Here is a 23,362-nt window from a genome sequence, read left to right on the forward strand (position 1 = left end):
ATTTATAGCGGCCCCGGAGGAGCCGCCTGGCCCGCGGGGGTGGGGGGTCCCGGAGGGCAGCGCTCCCCGCGCGGCGAGGGGCCGGCGCGGCTGAGGCGGGACAGCTGCGGGCGGCGCGGGGCTCGCCTGGAATGCGGGCGCCGGCCGCGCGCCGCGACTTTTATGGAAACTTGGAGCGGCGGCGCCTCGGCCGCAGCCAAGGGGCGCGCAGCAGCTCCAGCCGCAGAGCAGCGACCGCGGCGGCGGGGCAGGCGCTCCCAGGTAAGCGCGGCCGGCAGCGCCGCGGGYTCCCGCGGGGGAAGCCGGAGGGGCGCCCGCTGCCGGGGCGCCCGCTGGGGCGACGCGCGCGGCGGCCGTTGGCGGGGGCGCGGCTCGAGGGGGCCCCTGCCCCACCCCTAACGGCCGTTGTCCCAACGGCCGCCCTGCTCCTCGCGCGGCGCCCGGCGGCGCTTGAAGCCCTTTTAAGAAGTAGGAACGGGACGGGAGCGGCGCGGCTGGCCCTTCCTAGCGGGAAGACTTGGATGGAAGCGCCAGGAGTTCAGTTAAAATGTATATCTATATATGTAGACAGATATAACTGTGGGCTGCGGAGTTTTGGGTTTCACCCAGGTTCCCCCCTCAAGCAGGGCAGAGTCCTGGCTGAGGCAGTTACTCCTGGCCGGTTGTGGAGCGAAGGATCCAGGCACCTGGATCGTGTTCCCGGGCACACATGGCGTGGCGGGCAGCAGCGAAGGCAGCCAGGGCAGGTAGGGCCCGCGGGCTCCCGCTGGGCTCGTGCCTCTGGCTGGTGCCTGCAGAGAGCTGCCCAAGGAAAAGGCAACGTCAAAACAAGAGTTACGCAACCCTGATACTGGCAGAAGGCGCCGCGTTTCCAGAGACGTGCAGTGTGGTGTCTGCTGGAAATCTGTTTCTCAATACCGTTACACCTAGTAAAAGCGTTTTTAAGGTCCTGTCTGTTCTCAAACCACATGTCTCTGCTCTTGTATAAGGAGAAATTCAATTTTGTGCATATGGTCTTCAGTAAGAGYCACATATTAGGAGTCCATTTTTGTATGTTCTACTACTTCCTAAAATGATCATGGCTTGATCTATACTTGGAATCAAGTGTCGGATTTCCGAGGCAGCAGCTTCATACTTTTTATTTTTTCCAATGTATTTTAGGTGGATATTCAATAACATCTGGAGATTTTTATTTTTTTTAAAAAAAAGAAGTTCAGTGACATGTATTAGTATTTTAAAAATTGGGCAGCAAGTAAGTAAGACTTAATGCTCTTAAACTTATATTGCAATCCTCTTAGGAAAATAAGAAGAAAATCTCTTAGGAAAATATCCAATAAAATGGAGTTGTTAAACAAAAATTAGTCTTGGAAGAGGCCCATATGTGTTAAGCAATACCCAGAAGCATGAAAGAACATCTAGTGTATGGAGAAAGCACCCCATCCCATGAAATACAAGAAGGAGGTAGACAGCTTTAAGACACGTGCCTAAGAAATACTTTCTCTAACTGTGTTTGATATTTTAAATGAGCACTTTCCTCTGAGCAAGAGGCCAGACAATCTGTAATTTACARTACTTGAGTTTTCGGTTCTGAAACCCTATCTCAACAAGGAGCAGTGCCATTTCCAAGCTATCTGAAAACTGGATGGGGGAAAGCTGAGGTGAAAGTTAATAACTCCAGGGAAGTACTTTGCAAAGTAATAGGAGCTTCCCCTCACTGTGCTTTGAACGAAGCTGTGGCACTCCGCAGCTGAAAGCCCTTAAGTGCTTCTGGCTTTTATCAGCATCAAGGCTACCAACCAAGTAATGTGGCCAGAGGGAAYGGGCTGCAGCAGTGGTTTGTCTCCAGGAAGGCTGGAGACTCTCCCTGCAGTGTGAATGTGGAGTGGGAAGAGAGATGGCCCTGATTTTCTGGAGTTGTCCTGGAGGGGCTCGGAGAAGTAATGGTGAGCAGATAGGCTAACTCCCATCTTTTAAGAGGGGCAGAAGCAAATTGCAGTAATATCTGTTATCCTACATCTGTTATCCTACATTTCAGTACTCTAATCTCTGGAGTCCTAACAGTGAAGTCAGCAAGAGTCAAGCTCAGATCCTGCTGTACCTCCTCAGCTGCTATGAAGAGTGTGACATGAGACAGGATATCTTGGTTTTTCACTTGGAGAACTGGGCTTGTAGCTTCCTGCCACCACTGACTGGGATCATTTGGTGTCTTAGAACATGAATTCACAGGGCAAAAATTCTTAGGAGGCCTTTCCTATGGCAGACCTTTCTGTAAGCCGCACTATATCTGTTGTGACGTGTGCAGTCCGCAATAGTATCTGAAGAGAGTAAGGAATTGCCTCTGCCATGGAGAAGGGCCATCTAATTTYCTAACACAGGAGTTAGGCTGCATGGCAGTGTCACATGAAGAGTATTTATGGACATATAAATAGACRCTTCATAATAAATACATCATTACAAATAGCATATACTGAAAGATGCTTCTACTGTAGCAGGAGGCTTTTAATGTCAAAGTGCAATAAACTCTTAGGAGTGAGAAGAAGTTTCTATATGCAGTTGAGTGATCTGGACTGATTGCTGGTAAGCACTAGAGTTCAATAATAAGTTATGAATTGAATATAACTGAACAGAAACAGTTTTCTCTCTTGTGTTATACCAAATGCAGTGTTCAGGCAGCTGGTGTTAGTGGTCATAACTCCCTGGCATCAGTGGAGCTGACAGTTTCCGCTGGCTCAGGCTCTTCCCCTGTGTGTGACCTTCTCAGTATCTGCTTTGGTATCTGAGGTTTAGTAGAGTAACTCCAGGTAACGTCACACCAGACAAGTGACAGTAAGGCGATACATGAGGAACAACAGTCCCTTTCCTTTTCTCTTTCCAGGTCTATTTTATATTTCTTTAAATATTCAACATTGTGAACTGTCTTTTCCCCTCCTAAGTGCTTTGGCTGCAAGTAAAAAGTTTCCACTGCTGGCAATATGGTCTCCTTATATAATGGAGTCTTCCCTGCAAGTAGATCACAGAAAGGAGACAGATGGCAAACGTAACATAGACTGTGCTGTAAACGCTTATTTATAACTCGCAGTAGCCAGTGTGACTGTAGGGGGGAGCCTACTGAAAAGGGAGATCACGGAGGAACTGGACTTTTATCCTGGCTTCCTACTCCCYGCTGTAAGCAGTAGTATTCAGTTCAGGGAGACGTTGGGACCTTTCTGCACCTCATACAAGGATGTTCGCCGCTCCACTGAAAAGCAAGAATGTTGCTTCTGTGTTTACTAATGGAGTTATGTCCAATAAGATAATGGATTGACTATGGGGTTACCTTAGATAACAAAAAATATTTAAATTGGGAGGGTTTTTATTTGATTAAAGCTGTGTAACAGATTTTGATGAACTGAGGAGTTTTGTTTTCCTTTCAGAAACTGAAAATAATTAAATTTAAGGAGATAACTGTTGAGAACTGTGATCGATCAAACCTTTTGTGTCCCCTCAATGGCTCTCCTTGTTTAGTTGGATTTTCTGAACCAAAGGAAGGTTTTAAGGTGCGTGGATGAAAAACTGAACAGCTGGGATGGTCACAACAATTTAAGATGCATCACACCAGAAGAGATGCTTACCCCTCCACAACCAGCARTCAGGTGCTTGAAAACAGCCGCTTGCCCCCTCCACCACTCTGTGAAGTAGCTTTGCATGGAGTGTTTTTAGTCTGTTGCCTATTTTTCCATGTGTTTCTGGTTTTGTATTCAATTTTTACCTCAAATCTCTGAGAGGTCACTCTACACATTAGAGACAGTCAAGCCATTCTATTAATGGCATTCTCTCTTTCATACTATTCCAGAGGTAACAATTTTAATCACCCACGTCCTTCCAGGAAAGTCTCTGTGTGGACCTCCTACTGGTTGTAGAGAAAGTTCTGGAAAACATTGAAACATTAAAACGTTGACTAATATTTCCTAGGATAGCTTTATTTAATAATATGAAAGCTGAAATGTGGAAAAAAATATAATTTGAGACAGATGTCAGGTGACTGCTAAGATGATGAGACTGGATAAGTTTAAAAAAAAAGAAAAAAGTCATGTAGTAACAGGCTCAGTTAATTTTTGATCATTGTGCTCAATGTTCTACTTTTTTTTTTTTTGTGAGGGGTGGGGGTGAGACAATGCAATTAGGAGCTCTTACAACTTTCTTTGAGATGTGGTGATCTCAGAGAAACAGATGAGAAGGCGACTGAATTTCAAGATTTTGGACAGCTTTATAATAGTGTGACAAATCTCTTCTAAAGTAGGTACTTACATAAGCAGCCATCATTGCCTCAAAGAATGAGCATCACTTGAATTATATGAATTCTGTGGAAACTGTCTTACTGTAAAACAAGGAGATATATATGACTTGTTCTTCTCAAAGGGGAATTAAGTAGAGGCATCATTTTATTCAAAAGTAGCTGCTTTTCGAAATGTCCATGTCAAAGTTTCTTGGGCTGGAGAACTCGTTACTACATACTTCATGCCAAGCTAATGAGCAGATGCTGAAGGAACTAATCTCTTACAGTCTGTAGGTGTCAGGACTTCTTGACCTACTCACACTGATTTTCTCAGCACTAATACAGAGAGTGCCCAGATCATCTTCTAACTGCCAATGTCAATATAAAGGAGCTTCCGTGTGCTCTCAGTGTTCCTAGAGCAACAGTAAATAGTAAGGAAAAAAAGAAAAAGATTCCGGATTGCATTTATTGAAAACTACTTGACTGCCTGCAGTGGTCTCTGAGACTGATTCCTGCTGCTCTTCTTGCCCAGGGTATAACTGACATGGAGGCAGAGGAGAGTGTAAACAGGGGTGGGTTGTATTGTGTTTAGTTAGGCCCGACTGCGTTATATTCTTATCTTTTAGCATCAAATGTGAAGGTAGGGTGACTTGCAGTTGCAAAATGTGTAAGAGCCAGCTGGCTACCCTTCAAGCCTGTTARCAGTTAGGTGATGCCAAAGAAATGGAAAGTAACCTAGAGTAATAGCAGACGTGGCAATATTCCAAAAGATAGAAATGTATCCGTCAACTCTAAGGCCCACAACTTGTTGGACAGGCACATATGAGGAATGTAGTATATACAGGAATTTGCAAAGAGAGTGCTTTGTATGAAAATTTTAGTTTTGCTTTTGAGTCAGCAATTTTAGTGATGATTTTGAGATGGGTTAGGTTATCAGAAATATTCAAGGTAAAGTTGATCAAAAAGATAAGAAAACTATTCAGAAGCAAAATTACCCTAAGTATTCTCAGATTCGTAAATGTGATCTTCTCCCTAAGGTGAACCCCACGTAATCAGCAAATTAGACTTGAGAATAGTTGCAGACCTCAAACAACTTCAAGATCAAGCCATGTAGGTTGTGTACCCTGCTGTAATGGAGGTTAGTCATCTATAGCAATCACTAGCCGGTGATTTAGGTGAAATGGAAATTTCTCTGTGAAATACTATATTTGGGAATTGCTTTTTTCCCCCCTCCACCCCAGTCCTGTAGTAAGCCCAGTGGGTCTCATATTTCCTAAGACACTTCAGTGCAGGAATTGCACCAATGCATGAAGTTTGTTTTCTAGTCAAATCACGCAGTAGAAATTCTACTTACTTCAGTATTTACTAGGTAAGAGGCTACTGGTCACAAACAGACAAGAAGAAATGCAGAGAAAAGAGATGCAGAGGGAAGAGAACAGAACTTTCCTTAAGACTGGTTTAGAAAAATCAGGACGTCAAAACAAGATTTGACTAGTTTTAAGCAATACAGATCGCAAAGTACATTGTACTTAAGGATATACATGAAGTAAGCTTAAGGCCACAAACACATGCAAACTCAATTGCACAATATATAAATATGCATTCAAGTATATAGGGACCTTGAGACCACAAGAATGCTTATAAAATCATCTGCCTTTCTAGACACAACAGAACTCAAACATGGTATTGCTAATCTAAAACAGTCTAAATACAAGCTTGTCGTGTGTGAGCACATACACAGAAATGCTTGGATTTCTATCAGTCAGATGGGATATTTGCCAACTGTGCCTTGGAGTGACTGACTGACTGACGGATTTGTTGAGTAGGAACATCCTCAGTGTTCTCCASAACATCTCTGTGGGAGCTGAATTTGAAGTTTAGGATTTGTAAATGAGGGCAGAGAACAGTAGCTTAGCACTCTTTCAAGCTCTTATTTTGTAATTTAACATGGCTATGCTTTGGAAAAGCATTCCAAAATACCTCAATCAATTTCTACAGGACAGGAGCACCAGAAAACATTGAGGTCATTTGTTTGTTTCTTAATTTTTACATAAAGACTGCTCTGAATTGTGGATTCCGTTTTGTAAAAGGAAAAGGGACTAGCTGTGTTTGTTTTATGCATGTTTTTGGCTCCATTATTTTGTTTCTTAAAGGTATCACAAAGATTTACAAATGTGTAAAAGTAATATTCCTTTAAGTGAYGACTAATTCTATTCTGAGGACATATGGTTTTAGCATATTTGGTAACATTTTTTGAGTAATATTCATTTGTGTTAACTGGAATTTACAAATCAGAATATTAATGAGAATTTAGCATAAACAAAGATATCGAATTGCTAGCAACTAGTAATCAAATTTGTTTTYCTTTGTTTCACACTTAGAAATTAAAAGTAAGTACCTGGTTTGCACTATGACTTTTAAGGAGTTAATGGCCATTTTGTTCAGTTTTATAGAACRGAACTATGTGGAAACCATCAGCGAGTGCAGAGGATTTTGGAAAATTATTGAAGCAGCTTTAAGCCTTTATTATTGAAGTGAATTTAAGCCTTTACTACATTTTCCTGATTCTAAGCACAGAAAAATATGTGCCTTGAAAATTGTTTTGACATTTACTTTACGCAGGTGCTCTTTCTTCCTCATAATTCCCACCGTATTTTCACCATCYTCCTTTTACAGAGGAAAAAAATGCTGTCCCTCACACTGCTGTCACCCTGTGTCCAAATTCACCAGTMTTGTTCCTTCTTGTTACTCACAGAGGACTATAGTAGTTGGTGTCAGTTAGGGGGCTATAGCGGTTGCCTTTGTCCACGAAGGCCTCATGAAACAACCGAAGGGGTGAGACCCTCAGGCCTTGCTTTCTTTTCCTCACACACCCAAGGGAAGAAGCGGCGCTGCTTCTCTGCCAGAGTGAGGAGAYTGGCGGGGAGATTTCTCCTTCCCTTTCTACAGGCCCAGTGATAAAGGAGGGCTTTGCCACAGATTTTTAAGCACTTTTTGATTAGTTTAATAAAAACAGTGTAATTCAAAATTTGAAATGTTCTCTTGAATAATGCAAGTTATAGCATACAACTAGATGACCTAAATATTGTTTTAAGGTGTGTATACAACCTGTCTAAAATTATTTGCATTATTTGGCATAAACTTGTGGGCTGAAAGACACTTACTGGAGCCACTAGGCTGGCTGTGAAGCAAGGAGGACATTCCCAGGGGCAGGAATTCCAGCTGCAGCTCTGCGGTGGTGGCGGCTGCCCTGGCCACGGGGCCACSCACCCTCTGTGCGGGGTGCTTTGGCCTGGGCGCAAGGACGAGAGCTCCGCAGCTGGAGCAGCACAGCACSTTTCTTGCTGCTGGCAGCAGCTTTGAGAAAAGCAGTTTCGCAACCCTCGGTGTGGGTCAGCCAGTGCTCGGCCCCAAGGGCTGATATATGCTTCTTTTTTTTTTTTTTTTTAAATGAAAATTAAAACCCAGTAGCTAGGTCTATTATAGAGGAGCATGAATAGTGAATTGTAAGCTAGTCCTTTTAATTATTGTTCCATATTTAGAACCTAATTTCTTGTCCTGGCAAGAGCCTCAAAGGACCCAATGAAACTGTGATACACTCACTTCAGCTTATACAAACTTGCTTGCAGGAAGATGATTAAAGCATCAGTTAGGAAAACAGTATAACCATGATTGTTTCTTACAGGTAGAAACTGAAAGCAATCTCAAATATACCACGTGAAGATTGCAGTACCGTAGCCATGAATGACATTGCGCAGAAGACTGAGGTACGTACCGATTATTTTAAAATAAGGAGCATAACGCTGTGATTTACAAATGAGGCTTGTGAAAAGACAAGGGGCAATTACAGGCACTGGTAGGAGAGAAACAGTTCTGCTGCGTCCAGGTGGCGAGCGCAAAACAGCCATTAGCAGAAGGACCCAGGAACGGACTGAGAACGTAGCCTGTTTTTTTAAGATGATAAGCACTTGAAAGGAAGTACATCTGATTTGATGGGATGTGTGAAAAATGTTTTAATGYCATTAAAAGATAGGGAGGAGGGAGGCAAAACAAAATTAGTAGTATGTTAAGAAAAATATTAAAATATTAAACATTCAGAGYAATGTTTTCATCTAACTAGAACATTTAATAAGCTACTTAAAGTATTTATTCTAAAAGATCCACTGAACAACAGGAACATAAGGAAATACATTTTTCTACTATCTACTCTTAGTTCAGGTGGGAAAAAAATGAAATAAGGAATGTTTTTAGTCAATTTTCTGTCTAAGCTAACAGTATTTCTGTAGTGACAACAGTAAAAAGGGACAAAAAGTGAAGTATTTCTGAAAAGTGGGTACCTCTCTTATCACTTGGAAGCAATACACACAGCTTCAGTATTGGCAAAGAACTATCCATTAGCTTTATCAGTATGGGATTCCTGAGAGTGCAGCTCTCTTGACAGGTTACATTGTATCACTGGACCTCTGAATTTCTCTAAATATTAAAAAAGAGTCTATAGACTATTTGAAGTTTCAAATGAAATAATACTAAAAAAAGGTTCAAGAGTTGCAGAAGAAAATATACATATTCTAAGTTATATCTATGTCTTTATACTTATTTTAAGCATGGAGCTAATGGCGTGAGCTCTTCTGATTTTGTTTTCAATGCTTATAATTCCAAATATGTACACACACACACATATATATATATCATACAGTGTAAGCTGTAGAAATAAAGTACTTAGTTCATGGGCTTAGTTACCTAGTTGTCTGTTACAATTACATAAAAGTCTAAGTTTAATGAAAGTTCCAAAGATTTTTGGGGGAGTTGGATTTTTTTTTTTAGTATTTATTGCTATTCAATTATGAATAAATACACTGAAATGTATTGAGATGCCTGATGGATGATGGTGAGTGGTACAAACTTCATAATCCCAAATGCACTTCTGTTTTATGTTCTTTCTTTCTAATCCAGTCTATAAAAAAATGTCTATCCATCTGTTTCAACTTTCTTTTTTCTTATCTTCATTTCTTCTTTATCTTCACCAAGATTCTGCTTTCTTCATCTAAACCCGTCCAAAAATCCTATGTGCCCAAGCTTCACAAGGGTGATGTAAAGGATAAATTTGAAGCTATGCAGAAAGCAAGGGAAGAAAGAAATCAAAGGCGATCTAGAGATGAAAAGCAAAGAAGAAAAGAACAATATGTTAGAGAGAGAGAATGGAACAGGAGAAAGCAGGAGGTCATTTTCTTTGCAAATATTTTGTAATATTAATATTAAATGTTATGTGTGACAATCTTTTCAAATTATTTTAAGACTGTAATGGTGGAATTTTATCTAAAGGTATAAAGACAGCTCACTTTTTGTATTTAATCAACTAGATGAAAGAACTACTTGCATCTGATGAAGATGACGATGCAAAATCATCTAAAATAGAAAAAGGTTACGTTCCAAAGCTTATAGGTAAGAGGGGAACAACTTTAAAAGACACACAACTCACTGGTTAAGTATTTGATCTAAATATTGCATAAATATTGAATTGTGTATTTCATATTCACAGGAACTGTTAAAGGCAAATTTGAAGAGATGGAAAAGCAAAGGCAAGAAGAAGAAAGGAAAAGAACGGAAGAGGAACGAAAGCGCAGAATTGAGCAGGATATGATTGAGAAAAGGAAAATTCAAAGAGAATTGGCAAAAAAAGCCCAGGAGGTATGTCTGCCTGATCCAAACAGGAAGGACATAACTACAAACAATAAAACAAGTACAGAGTTAATAGTGATCAGCAGTTTTAACTGCTTGGTCTTGGGTTTTGGACTGTAATAATATACCAGGGATATGCTGGACAGGATGGAAGCATGGCAGGAAATTAAAGATAACTGAATAATACTTAAAGTAACAATTTTTTAAAAGATTGAGCTTGAGTTATATGTGAAACCAGGCAGGCATAAACCTGGTAGGAATGTGAAAAGGGTAAAATGTTATATGTAAAGAACAGTTAATAGAATTCAACAAACTAACTGGARATTATGTATTTAGTGTATTGTACCCAAAAATACAGTTCACTAATAGATGAACTGAGGCAGCTAAAGAGAAATGGGAAAAAGGCATAAATACACAAAAAGATGCTGCTAATTCAGTTAAAATCACAAAGATAATCTTTTATTCTTTTATCACTTTGGGAATTGTTACATATGTATGTGAACAGTCTCCCACTTTTGTTGATGACAGTGAAGCAAATTACATTAGTATAATTTTGTATTCATGCATCATATTTAATTCCTTCTGTAATTTTCTTCAATGTTGCAAATTCCGCAGTGAGAGTAAACATCTAAAGACAGACCAGAACCACAAGCAAMTATTACAAGAGACAGCAGTACTTAATCTAGATTTGTTTTTAAGAGTCATTCTTCAACAAAGATTTGAATATTATTTTCTACTTAGACTTAACATGGTTATAAATTTAATCTACTTTGAAAGACAGAATTATCTAGCACATAGAATTTTACTAAGTACGTTAGTTTTGGTATGTCATTATATCAGCTAATTTCTAATATTCAAAAATATACAGCTACCTTGTTTTTTTGCAGGGAGTTGAGTTAAAGACAGACAATATTGCTTGGATCAGAAATAACGATTTTGCTTTAATGTTTTTCTCAATTATGGAATGTTTACATGAAGAACAGACACCTAAACTACTTTTCTCAGTTTATCCCCAAAGTGCTAGGTGGGCTTGAGGGGAGTGCTTTCAAGTATGATGTTTTGGKGTCAGTCTCCCCGGCTGTCCACCCATTAGCTACTCTATGAGAGGAGTTCCAATGTACTGCAAAGGTTCAATCATTAAAATCTCTTGTGAATGTAAGTGTTACATACATATCACTGAWACAAAATGAATTTCCATTTTTATGTTTGCAAGTCTAAGGCAAAGAGCCGAAGTAATGTAATCATATGAAATTCTCATTTAATAGATTGATGACTTAAACAATACGGGAACTGAATCAGGAGAAGAGGTAATCAGATTTTTTTCAAGAAACACTCACCTACATTTTTATTCACTTTGTGTTATTGTGGTCACACGGGCTGGGGAAAAAAAGGGCACACAAATTTTTAATATTCCAYGAAGGAGCTAGGAACCTTCTAAAACAAACAGATGTGTGTCTGAGGTCACCTTATTGAAAGAGTCTAGGGTGTCAATGTGTGGGCAGGACACATCTGAGGCTTAAATATAGAGAGCCAGCAGAATATTCTGAGGCCTAATGGCAATGATTCTATAAAGCTTCTAGGTTTGAAAAGTRTTATTTTAATGCAAACAGCTTTAAGGTTGAAATTAAAAGAGGATTCTGTCAATATATAGAGATTTGAACACCCTAGTCAACTGCTTAGACAAATTAATTTTTAATAACAAGAAGGAAGAAATAAAAGAATTAACTTAGGGGTTTGGGTTTTAAGACTTGCAAGTAAAAGTTTTATTTCAAAAAAGCCAGGCTCAAAGGTCCTATTGGCTTTCACTGACACAAGATAATCATGTTTTGACTCAAGTTTTTCAGGGTTTCAAATTTTRTTTGACAGTATCCTTCTTCATCCTGGTATTCTGTGAAAAACTCAAGTGAAGTATATTATGGCATCAATAGTGTTTTGAAGCAGCAAAACACTTCGAAAAATTTGTTCGACAAATTACACATTTCTCTCAAAAAGTACAAGCTTATTCCAACAGAGCATATCCTTTATATAATAAGTACAGGACTGGAAGTTGAGTATAGCTACAGTTGTTATGTATTCAAAATCTCACCTCTTCTCCAAGCCACAAATATTTATGTACATAAGTTTAGGAATTTGCTGACAGTCATGTTTAAAATGCAACTCATTCGTGATCTTCTTCAGATATTACATGAAAAGTAGTGGTTGTCACAGGCAGATGAGTTTTATTCTTACCATTAATAATAAAAGTAATTCTGTTGGAAGCTTTGGCACACACAGGTAAAAGCGACAACTTCAGTAGGAAGGAGTTTGTCTAGAAGACAAGTGTTAACAAAATGTCCTAAATATATATATCTTTTTGGACAGGAGGGGGATGATTCACTGCTGGTTAGAGTAGTGCCTGTAAAACCCACCAAAACACCTGGAACGATGAAAATAAACTTTGAGAACACAGGAAAAGAAAGAGCAGAACAAATGCAGAGGGGWGATGAAGAAAAGAAGCTAAAATATGAGAAACACAAACAACCTCTTAAAGAAGCCAAGTGCCTTTCATTTGTCATGGTAATCTGGTCATCTAAAAATTCTAAAGAAATAAAGATGTCCTACTTAAAACGTAACTATTTCCTTTTTCTTGCATAGAGTGAGAACACAGATAACGAAACCCAAGAGCCTCTTTCTCCTGGTAAGCTGAAAGTAACYTTTGAAGAACTGGAAAGACAGAGACAGGAAAACCAAAGGCGGCAAGCAGAGGAAGAGGCGAGGCAGCGATTGGAAGATGAGAAACGGGCCTTTGAAGAAGCTAGACAGCAAATGGTAAGCAGCTGTTTTGTTCATGTCATCACAGAATTTCACAGAGGATACACCCTTACCTTCTCTCCTCTCTCTGGTTATTCTTATAATTAATTCTCATTTCAATCTCACATGGAGTTTGAAAATTGTATTATCAGGGATTTTAAAATACAGTTTTTTTGCCTTAGGTTTAGTTTGATAATCATATGGGTATAATGTGGACAATCCTTTAGTAAAAGGAGGTAACCTCCTTTTGTATTACATGCAAAACTCCTCCATATATTCCTTATCGTTAATCAGAATTGTTTTGTTAACTACAAAAGTACCTCTCTGGTTTGTTCTTTTTGATAACCCTACATTAATAATATAGTTAGTATTAATACTAGCATACAATGCACTAGATAGTTTAGCTCTTTTTCTGTATTTCATCACATCTRTATTTTCAAAAGTATTCTTGCGAAGTTCTATATTTAAATGTATGCACAGTTCTAATCATTAAGACTTTGCTTTTTCCACATATAAGAAAAGTTAATGAGTTTTGGAGTTCCATGTCTTGGGAAATCTGTAAARATTTTCTTCCTAGGGCTTTGTTAAACTTTAAAAGAAGAGTAGCTTAAYTATGAGAGAACACTCCTGGACAAAGCTCAAAATCACATTCAAGACGGCTGTATATAACATTACTTTTAAAAAAATGTAATATTTAAAAAAAAGGAAATAAAACACAACAAAAAATTCGACCCCCCCCCCCCCAAAAGCCCATAACCCCTAAGAGAAGGAGAAAGAGCTTTAATATTCTAGTTGAAGTTTTGCTCCAGCTGTTATCTGTATGTACCTATTTATCAAGCAACAGAAAAGAACGATGGCTATATTTATGAATTCTGTAYGTAAGGAAACAAAAACAAGTTTATCTCCTCTTGTATCTCTATGCCATGCAGTGTCACCTGATACCGGTGGTTGTCACAGTTTGGAGTTAAAAGTTTTCTTATAGGAACAGTTCAGCAGTTCAATTCTTCCAAAGCCTTCTCCTCCTATGAATTCCAAACTCCTGGTTTCTGTAATTCCCTTGTGTGCCCAACATACCAGTCCCAGAGCTGCTTGCAAGATGCAGAAATGTGGAATATCAAGATCAGCGGTTCACAGGCCATTTCCTCCATGGACAAATTATCTGAGCCGTTTCCAAGGATGGTGCTTTCATCTGTTTCCCGATTGCAGTTTACAAGTCACAGGCTTCTCCCGGCAGATACTGTCTACTGGGGACAAGCCACAGTGAAGAGACTGGCATATCCCCCTTCCCTTTCTTCAGTGATGATTAAAGGCCTAAGAAAAAGAAGCAAAATGTTTTCTTATTAGTCCAAGCTGATATTTAACTGATTTAGCTTTCATATAAAACTCTACAGCATTTTTTTCCAATTTATAAGCACACCAGGAAAAAAAATATATATACAAAGAAAAAAAAAATCCACAATAAGAGTTTATGAAAGTGATGTAAAGAAAGTGAATCAAGGCTGATCGCTCAGCCACTGAACCAACCCTGAAACCATGAAATAGTTTAGCCTTTTTCTGATAATGCTGTGTTCTTTGAGGCTTCAACCAGCCTCAAAAAACATACAGAGGTTTTGTATTGGATTCTCAACTACATTGCTCAAGCGAGTTGCTCCTTCTTCCCACCAAAATCAAGGCAAAGTGGTTTACTAAAGGAACCAAACTAGTGATGTATTTTACTCCAGAAGAAAGAGTATTAGTAGATTAGAGTGGAATTCACCAAATATTTAACTACTCGAGAGAATTGCTATATTTAGTTAGAGCTTTTCTATTTTTCCTTTCTTCTCTAAAGATAAGTGATGGTGCTGATGAAGAATCTGAAAATTCTGTTAAGGAATTCCGTCCTGGTAAACTCAAGCTCAGTTTTGAGGAGATGGAAAGACAGAGGAGAGAAGAGGAAAAGAGGAAAACAGAAGAAGAAGCAAGACGGCGCATAGAAGAGGAGAAAAGGGCGTTTGCTGAAGCAAGGAGGAATATGGTACAGTATTTAGTTTAGGATTTTACTTGAGTCTCCATAGTGAAACAGACAAAAAAAGCTCCAGGAAAAGATGCAGTTGAGAAAGTTTATTAATTCTTCCATTAATTAACCTTACTAACAGTTATTGGGGATTGAATCAAGCTAGTATACCAAAATATACCACAGAATTCCCATTCTCACAGCAACACTAGAAAGGGTATTAAATAAATAGTTTCCATCTAAGCTTTCTGCTGGACAAAAAAAAAAAAAAAACCCGAAAACAAAATCTTTTCCCAAGGAGGCTTCTTTACCTCCTTGGCAAAGAAGGTCAAAGAAGGTAAAACTATTTTGTTCAGTTGCTTAACTTTAGCTCACTTTTTACTTCTCCAGATTAATTACCCTACTTTGAAGTGTGCCCACCAATACCAGCTGAAGCTAAAGCAATGCTATAGTGGAAACRTTCTCCTTGAAAGTAGAAATTCTGTAGTCATCTGTGGCCTATTAGCAAGTAAAATACTGAGAAAGCTGAACTCACCTAATTGATTATTACGTTTCATTGCTGGCTCAGATAAACAAAAAGGCAGTAGCTTGCTTTGAATKTGCAGTTAAGACAATTCTTGATAAGGTACTTTAGTCTGCAAATGACTTRAGGAATAATCCTAAACATATTCAGATCTCTAATTTTTATTTTCTTCAACTTTTTATTTTATTTTTCCTATTGCATTTTTCAGGCTTTATTCCAACAGCTTCAAGTTTTAGCAGACTTTTGGGAACTAGTTAGATTACTATTTGTGGATGTTGGAAAACTCAGTATTAGACTGGACAAACACCAGTTAAAACTAAGTATCATTAGTTTCAAGATGGAGTGCAAGACATCCCAMCCAGAGCTGCAGCACAACCCACCCACCTCCTGGTCTCTTTCTGCACTCCTCCCTGTGGTTTCATTTAGAAAGACCAACAGCAGATCTAATAGCTTTATTTTCTTCAGAACCGATAACAATACCTGGGAGTAGATTAACATGAAAGATTTACACTGCCAACAGTGCTTCCTCGGGCCGAAATTAGGCCAAAGACAAAGCTTCTACTCATGAGGTCTACTCAAACTACTGGGCAAATTTATATTCAATATTGTACAGTAAGGGATGGTCTATGACCTGTCCGCACCTCCAAAAAGAAGGGGAAAGAGAGCAGAAGCTTAAACCTCTAGAAAAAAATCAATGAATTTCATTCTCAACATCTGTCATGACAGTCTTTACGACAAGTTAAGCCTGTACGTTCTGTCTTCTGCTTTGTTCTGCCTTCCTGCAAATCCCTTCTCCCTTATCTAATGTGAGCCTAAGCATCCAAGCAAGAAAACTCTYCCTGTTTAAATGGGGTTTAATCCACTAGATGCAGTGCAGAGTCTGCAACTGTACTATTCACAACAGACAGTGAAGATGTTTAGTAACGCAAAAAGCTACTTGAGATGCACACTGGYAGCATTTTCATTTGTGCTGATTATCATCCTATGAACCCTGCACTYTATTTCATGTACTAGCCACAGCAAGCCCAGGCTGCCCCTCCTCTTGCCACTCACCAGCTCTGCCCCTTGTAACAGATGTGCACAGATGTGCTGCTGAGCACCTGACACCCCTTCCAGGACCAGCACATCGCAAATATAAGACACTGTATTCGTCTCATTTAAGCATTCAAATGTCTAACTACATTAGGAGCTTATGCATATCGTACATAGAATTTTTAACTACATACACAGAATTGACAATATGACTACTAGAAACACAAAAAAGACTTTCACATTTTTTGAAATAATCTCCCTACTTCATGCCTTCTTCCGCAACACACAATTCCACCCAACTCCATTACTTCCAGAACAGAGTATTCATCTAAACAGCAGTCTCTTTTTGTTAAAGATACTTTCCGATGAAGGTATATAAAGMAAGCTGTCTTAGCATGAATGAAAATCCATTCTCCTTTGTAGCAACCCCTATTTGCCCCYTGAAAAATTGATTCATAGTAATAAAATAAATTCCCCAAAAAACCCAAACCCACAATATTACAGAACTGCTTCCCACTGCCCTCTATTACTGGATTGCAGAAAAACAAACAGAAAATACATGTGGGTATTCTTCACAAACTATAGATACGATACTCACTGAAGGAAGCCTGGGAGTTACCGATCTCACAGTTCCACTCATTTTCCCACCTTTGCTTTTAAGCAGCAATAGGCTGACTGACTGACGCTTAAGAGCTTAGTAACAGTGATTCAAAAACTCAGGGCAGAGCGGGAAGTGCTCATCATCCACACCATAGAGTGTTTTTTTTTTTTTTTTTAGTTTACAAACAAGTGCATTAGTCACATCTGGATTCCCATTTCTCCTGTTCCGTTAGGTTCCACATCTTTCCAAAGCGATAATACATTACCAGCCAAAAAAAAAAAAAAAAAGTTTCTTCACTAGTTTAGTTATAGCTAGCCTCTGAAAACTATGCAGCTATGCATGGCCTACTTTCATTAAAGAAAATACTCATTTATTCCACTTCCTGACAATTCCAACAAATATTTTTGCATTATGCAAAGCAAATGGAGAATGGAAGGAATGGCAGGGCGGAATTCAGCTCTAAGCTTAACTACTCACGGGGAAGCATGAAGGAAGCTGTGGTGAGTAACAGGAGGAGAGAGAGGCCAAAATCCTTGAAGAACCTMTCCTTGTGGGGAGAATCCTCTCCTTGTGGGGAGAGGGGAAAAAAAAGTATGGGGCAAAGTTGGTCAGCTAGAGCAGCACAGACAAAAATGTCCCCAACAGCAGTGAAAAGTGAACGTTATGTGGGCTCCTCGCAGCAGTAAATGGGGAACTGCAACGTGAGTGCAAAGAATCATTTAAAATCCTGTGTTTTTTCTGTTCACTTATAAAGCAAGTCAAAAATTTTTATCAAATGAAAGTTTTGCACATTTAAGCCTTTTAGCACATACTTGATAAATTTAAAGTATTCCTAACAGTACTTAAGGCACATTCGACACAGGCTATTCTGAAGTACTGATTTAATAGTGTCAAAAAGCATATGATCACTCAGTTCTATATAAATGGCCTCTAATATGTGCCCTCATTGCACGTTTTCTCTAGACTCTTCTGTAGATTTGTTGAGACATCTCAGCTATCAGGGTAAGTGTGCAAAAGCGCACACCTAAGACTTCTGTATCAAGAAGTTATTTTAAAAGCCTTCTGCATAACTCTGAGATGGATTGTCATGCTGGCCAGCCATTTTTGTAACATCATCTTAGTAATGTTTCACTTGCACAATCTCAGTCTAGTAAGGYCTTGGCTCTTACAGTTTATCATCTTGAGAATTATTATAAAAGCCTTCCCTGGGCCATAGTCATTTCTTATGAAATAAACCACAAAAGCAGCAAAGTGCTGCTGTAGCCTGAGAAAGCAAGGCGGAAAGAAGGAAAACTTTGCCCCTACGTCTACAAAACAAGCTGGCTACATCACTAGCTATATTCAGCTTTTGCAAAAGTAAAGTTTCTTGCAGGCAACTGTTCCATTGTGCTTACTGGGAATACTAACTTATCAGAGCTAATAAAGAGGAACAGGACACAGCTTACCTAGAAAAGATGACACGTTTGGATTGCAGTGTTAGGAGCAAAGACATGTTCTTACGCAAGCATTTTATCTAATGAGAGTCTGAAGTAAACAGGAGTGAATTGCTTCAGCTCCCAAAGCTGTGCTCAGGACCTCTCCCTTGGTTTACAGCAGTGATTTCATCACTAACTCCATCGGGGGGCATCATTAACTATCTACATTTCCAGCAGGTGCTGGATGACGAATCACCAGAAATGTTTAAAACAGTTTCTCAAGAATCTCTCATCCCTGGTAAACTGGAAATTAATTTTGAGGAGTTGCTGAGACAAAAAATGGAGGAAGAGAAGAGACGCACGGAAGAAGAGCGCAGGCAAAAGTTGGAAATGGAAAAGCAAGAATTTCAGCAGCTGAGACAGGAAATGGGAGAGGTCTGTATAACAGAAATGTTAAGTGTTCTCTGAAGAGAAATGTAATGGTTCAAAGTTTATGAYTGTAATGGAGAATTTCTTGTAGAGGAATTTTTATCAAAACTTTCATTTACTTGAAAAGAATGCAAAATAGAAAAGACAATATATCAAGTATAAGATTCTTAATCACTCCACTAGGAAAGTATGTTGTACTCCTTACCAACCTTTAAGTGAAAGCATAAAAATTCAGATTTGTAATTTTACCGTTTCTTTTCTTTTAAACTGTGAATTCTGCTTATTCTACTGTATTACTAAAATGGTTATTCACAGTTTTAGAGAATACAAATAGCTASTTCATCCCAAATCAGGAGCAATATTCTCAAATTTATTTTTTTTTAAGAGAAATGTAGTGTCAAGTAATTATAAAGCATTACAGTGTCCCAAGTTTCRGCCAGTCACCATATTGAGGGTATGGAGACTGTCACAGTGGATTTTAAGAATCCCACACAATTTGCTCTGCATACCAAACGGCTAGAACAACTTCGGCATTCTATGATTCTATGAACATCACATTCACAAACTTCATACTTCAAATGTTTCTTTTTGCGAGTGTCAASTCTAAAAATATTATTCACTTTTGAATGTTAATAGCAAACACTATTGTTTTTCTTTTTAGAGAGGCTAGTGTGAGTAATAAGGGCTCCAGCTTGTCAACTTTTCAAGTAGATTTTGCATTACACCCAGGGAAGAAGGGAAAGCCAGGGACACCCTACTAACTGTATATTTCATCTGCCAGGCCAAGGTAATAAACGGCAAGAGGGAGGGGAGTTAAGTATCAACAGCTACAGCATCAGACCCCGTTCAGCTACAGGATCTGGAACTGTCATTTCAATTTCCCAACCATAAAATCCTGAAATCTCTTTTGTCTCTTATTGCATCAAAAACAAAACGAAGCCCCACAGCAGTAATTACAAGGTTTGCGTTCAATGGAGCAGCTATTTGTATAGTGTGTTGCTAAGTATCTGATTTTCCAAGGCTGAAACCCTGAGTAAAGGCTTCATTAAAGCAACATCAGAGAAGTGCTTTTACTGAAGACAAGGGATTTTGAAGTCTGGGTCTAGTTTAGATATAAGGAATTTTAAAGATTTAGGGTAGAAAGGTGCAGGGGGAAAGAGCAGAGGGGAAAGATCTTTGTTGAGAGATTCAGAATATCTCCAAGCTAAGAATTAAGTGTATGAAGCTACACGTACTTGGGGTAGTAAAAACACATCATATAAACAACCTAGACATTTTTGATCTTCACATTTTGTAATTCCTCTACAGTTAGAAGAAGAGTCTGAAACTTTTGAACTAAGCAAAGAATATGAAGAATTAATGAAGTTAAAAAGAAGTGGCTCCATTCAGGCAAAAAACTTAAAAAGCAAGTTCGAAAAAATAGGACAATTGTCTCAAGAAGAAATACAGAAAAAGATTGAAGAAGAGCGAGCCAAGAGAAGAGCAATGGATGAAGAAATAAGAGAAAGGGAAGCAGAGAAATTCCAAGAGGTAAGCTCTGTTCTGGGTACATGAGGATGACACTCACAGAGGCTTCTGATCACAAAGACCTTCCTCYTGCATTAGAGTTGCAAGAGGAAACTTAGTTGGGTGACTGATGACCCAGGGTGAGTGATGCTGCTGCTTTAACAGCCTGCACTGTCTCCAGAATGATTCTCCCCTTACTTTCCTGTTCCCTCCTTCTTGAACGCCTAAGAAAAAAATCTCACTTCAGCATTTCAGCATTCCTGCTGAATGGGACAGGAGCATCATTTCATCACCAGTCACCTGCTCAGGCATCTTTTCTGCTTCAAGTTCTCCATTCAGCTGCTTAACAACTCAATGCTGCCGCTCCACCATACTGAAGCAGTCATGTTACAAAGTTCATAAACTGCTTGTCCTTCTGAGCTCACTCACGCTCCAYTGTGTGAAATAAAAAGTCAAACAGCACTAGAGCTTACAGACCAAGCCCTTGCCCTTTTGAAGGTCAGGGAGAGGATCTTTCACTTGCTTCCYCAGGGCACAACAGGGAAGCAGGGCTGCTACCCACCCTGCTGATCGSAGTCCTTTTCTATCTTCTCAGAGGGGGGAAAGTGAGAGACGGAGCTTTCCCTTTAAACAGTGAGACAGCATCATCCTCCAACCTAAAACACAATTCTTGAATAAAGGCTCATGTGTCCACATGCAGAAAAGGAGACACTAAAGAGCGGTAACACTCACCCAAGCCTCACTCAGAGCATATCCACAGAACGCCACCACTTCTGCCAGCTGCAAGCCTATGCTTTGCTTTCATCTCCYGATTTAGTGACCGGCACACTAACTGTGCTTCTATAAAGGCAACCCGCATCTCAGTAGTAACAGACACCAAGAAAAAGCAGGTAGGGAAGTAGAACTCTTCTTGGCACAGGAAAACAGAGCACCACAGCACCTGATCCTGCCATGCTCCACTGGACAAGGACACTAACTCCTGCMCACTTTGTAGGACTAGCATTAGAGRGAAGAAAAAGGAAAAGCAGGCAAACCTAGCAAAATTAGCATCCTTTTTCAAAACAATACAACACACTGCATGCATGCAGGTCAATTCATTACTCAAGTCCTTTTACAGCAGTCCTGCAAAAAGTGACAAGTTTTTTAAAACTTCAATGTTGTTCCCTTAGTTTTTAAWTTTTTAATTTAATTTTAATTAAATTTTAATTTAATTTTAATTTCACCATAATCTGTTCTGTATTTAAAGTTCCAATTGAATCCAAAAATCAAATGCTACTTCTATGCTGGTATGACTGCTAACGACTGATATGCTGCAATCCAGAGCAGGCCATTCTAGWAACACGTCTGAATTTGCAGTTCAGGACTCCTTTTATGGAATTCCAGCATTTCTAGCACCCAGCTTGCAGAATCAGTCATGAAACTAAGTGTTTTAAAATAATCCTAAATTAAGAGACTAAGGTTCTTCTTTCCTTGATATGTCTTGGCATCTCACAACTCGAGAGAGGTTGTTAGGAGACTTGTTTTTCAATAAACCTGACGTAAAACCAACCTCTGAAAATCAAGACTCGATATAACTTAGCTCCATTGAACAAGAACTACTTTTCAACTGAACTAGTTTGTGAATTCGTATCAGTTTAACAATAATAAATAATCTTTCTTCTTTGCAAGGASGATGAGGTAGATGTGAGACCAGCCAAGAAATCCGAGGCTCCGTTTACTCATAAAGTAAACATGAAGGCCCGTTTCGAGCAAATGGCAAGAGCCAGAGAAGAGGAAGAACAGAGAAGAATTGAAGAGCAAAAATTACTACGCATGCAGTTTGAACAAAAAGAGATTGATGCTGCACTGCAGAAGGTAGGGATTGCAGGGAACCTTCCATTCACAGCTGGGTGTCTCTTAACTTAGTGAGATACATGTTTAAATCACTTAGCTGAACACCGATGACAAYGATGCCAGAGGTGTGAAAGTCTGAAAAACATACATACATATATATGTGTCTCCATGACCATTTGTCCCTAGATTCTGGCCTCATTAAAATCCTATTTTCCAAGCAATTTACTGCCTGTTCCATTTCTAGATTCATCATTAGCCAGTGAGCTTAGGCACAGCACCTGCCCTCTCCAACACAAGAGTTTTTCTGCAACCAGATACATGTTACTGTTCTTTCTGTTGCTACTTTCACTCTAAATATTTTACACTGAATTATTTTAACAGAAAARGGAGGAGGAAGAGGAGGAGGAAGGAAGCATTATTAATGGTTCTACTTGCGAAGATGAGGAGGATCAAGCTCGATCTGGAGCTCCCTGGTTCAAGAGGCCACTAAAAAACACCTCAGTGGTTGACGGGGAACCCGTGAGATTCACTGTTAAAGTTACTGGSGAGCCCAAACCTCAAGTCACCTGGTGGTTTGAGGGGGAAATGCTGCAGGACTCTGAGGACTATCAGTACATCGAAAGAGGAGAAACCTATTGCCTTTATCTGCCAGAAACCTTCCCAGAAGATGAAGGGGAATATATGTGTAAAGCAGTCAACAACAGAGGCACGTCTGCTAGCACCTGTATTCTCACCATCGAAAGTAAGAGCTAATATTTCACTTTGCTTAACAATTCTCAAGTACTCTTCTTGCATCTTTCCTTTGAATATAATTCGTTAATCTTTTTCTTAACCCTTTTTATTTTCTAGCTGATGACTACTAATGCTCTGCTTTAGCTGGAACCTTTCTTCTTCTCAAATCTTTCTTATTGCATCATCTCTCTTTCTCTGACGGGGCCAACTAAAGGAAAAGCAGGGAAAGGCACTGATTTGCCATTTCCTGCACCAGAGACATCTGCCAACTGTGCAAGTGTCTAGGTTCCTTGCTCATAGGAAATTTAGTATTAAAGGCTAAAAAGAAGGAATCAATAAAGTAAAAATCAAGAAAGAAAAAAGAACCTCTGAATTACCACAGTGCTCCCACACTTGAAGACCAACTATTGTGTAATAGTGTAAATCTAAATAAACAATCAGGAAACCTGTGTAGTAGTATAAAACTGCTGGTATATTCTGCATGAACACTAAATATTTGAGCTAGAAGCTTTGAACTGAAAAGGAAATACTTATTGGTGGAATTAAAAAACAACCCAGTGTATTATTTCTAAAC

General features: G+C 39.2%; 1 protein-coding gene across 1 annotated transcript; it reads left to right on the plus strand.

Annotated features, from left to right (window-relative positions):
* Positions 1-3,505: 3,505 nt before the first annotated feature.
* On the plus strand, positions 3,506-22,809 carry NEXN (nexilin F-actin binding protein). Its single transcript, XM_026037859.1, has 13 exons — positions 3,506-3,536; positions 7,941-8,022; positions 9,284-9,475; positions 9,616-9,697; positions 9,795-9,943; positions 11,200-11,241; positions 12,296-12,490; positions 12,569-12,742; positions 14,553-14,738; positions 18,526-18,723; positions 20,026-20,247; positions 21,892-22,077; positions 22,438-22,809. Exons 2-13 carry the CDS (start codon positions 7,996-7,998, stop codon positions 22,807-22,809), a joined length of 2,025 nt encoding a protein of 674 aa, XP_025893644.1. The 5' UTR covers positions 3,506-3,536; positions 7,941-7,995.
* The last annotated feature ends 553 nt before the right edge of the window (positions 22,810-23,362 follow it).

The sequence above is a fragment of the Nothoprocta perdicaria genome, unplaced genomic scaffold (genome assembly GCF_003342845.1).
Source record: "Nothoprocta perdicaria isolate Ctin4 unplaced genomic scaffold, notPer1 scaffold_20, whole genome shotgun sequence".
NCBI classification, from domain to species: Eukaryota; Metazoa; Chordata; class Aves; order Tinamiformes; family Tinamidae; genus Nothoprocta; species Nothoprocta perdicaria.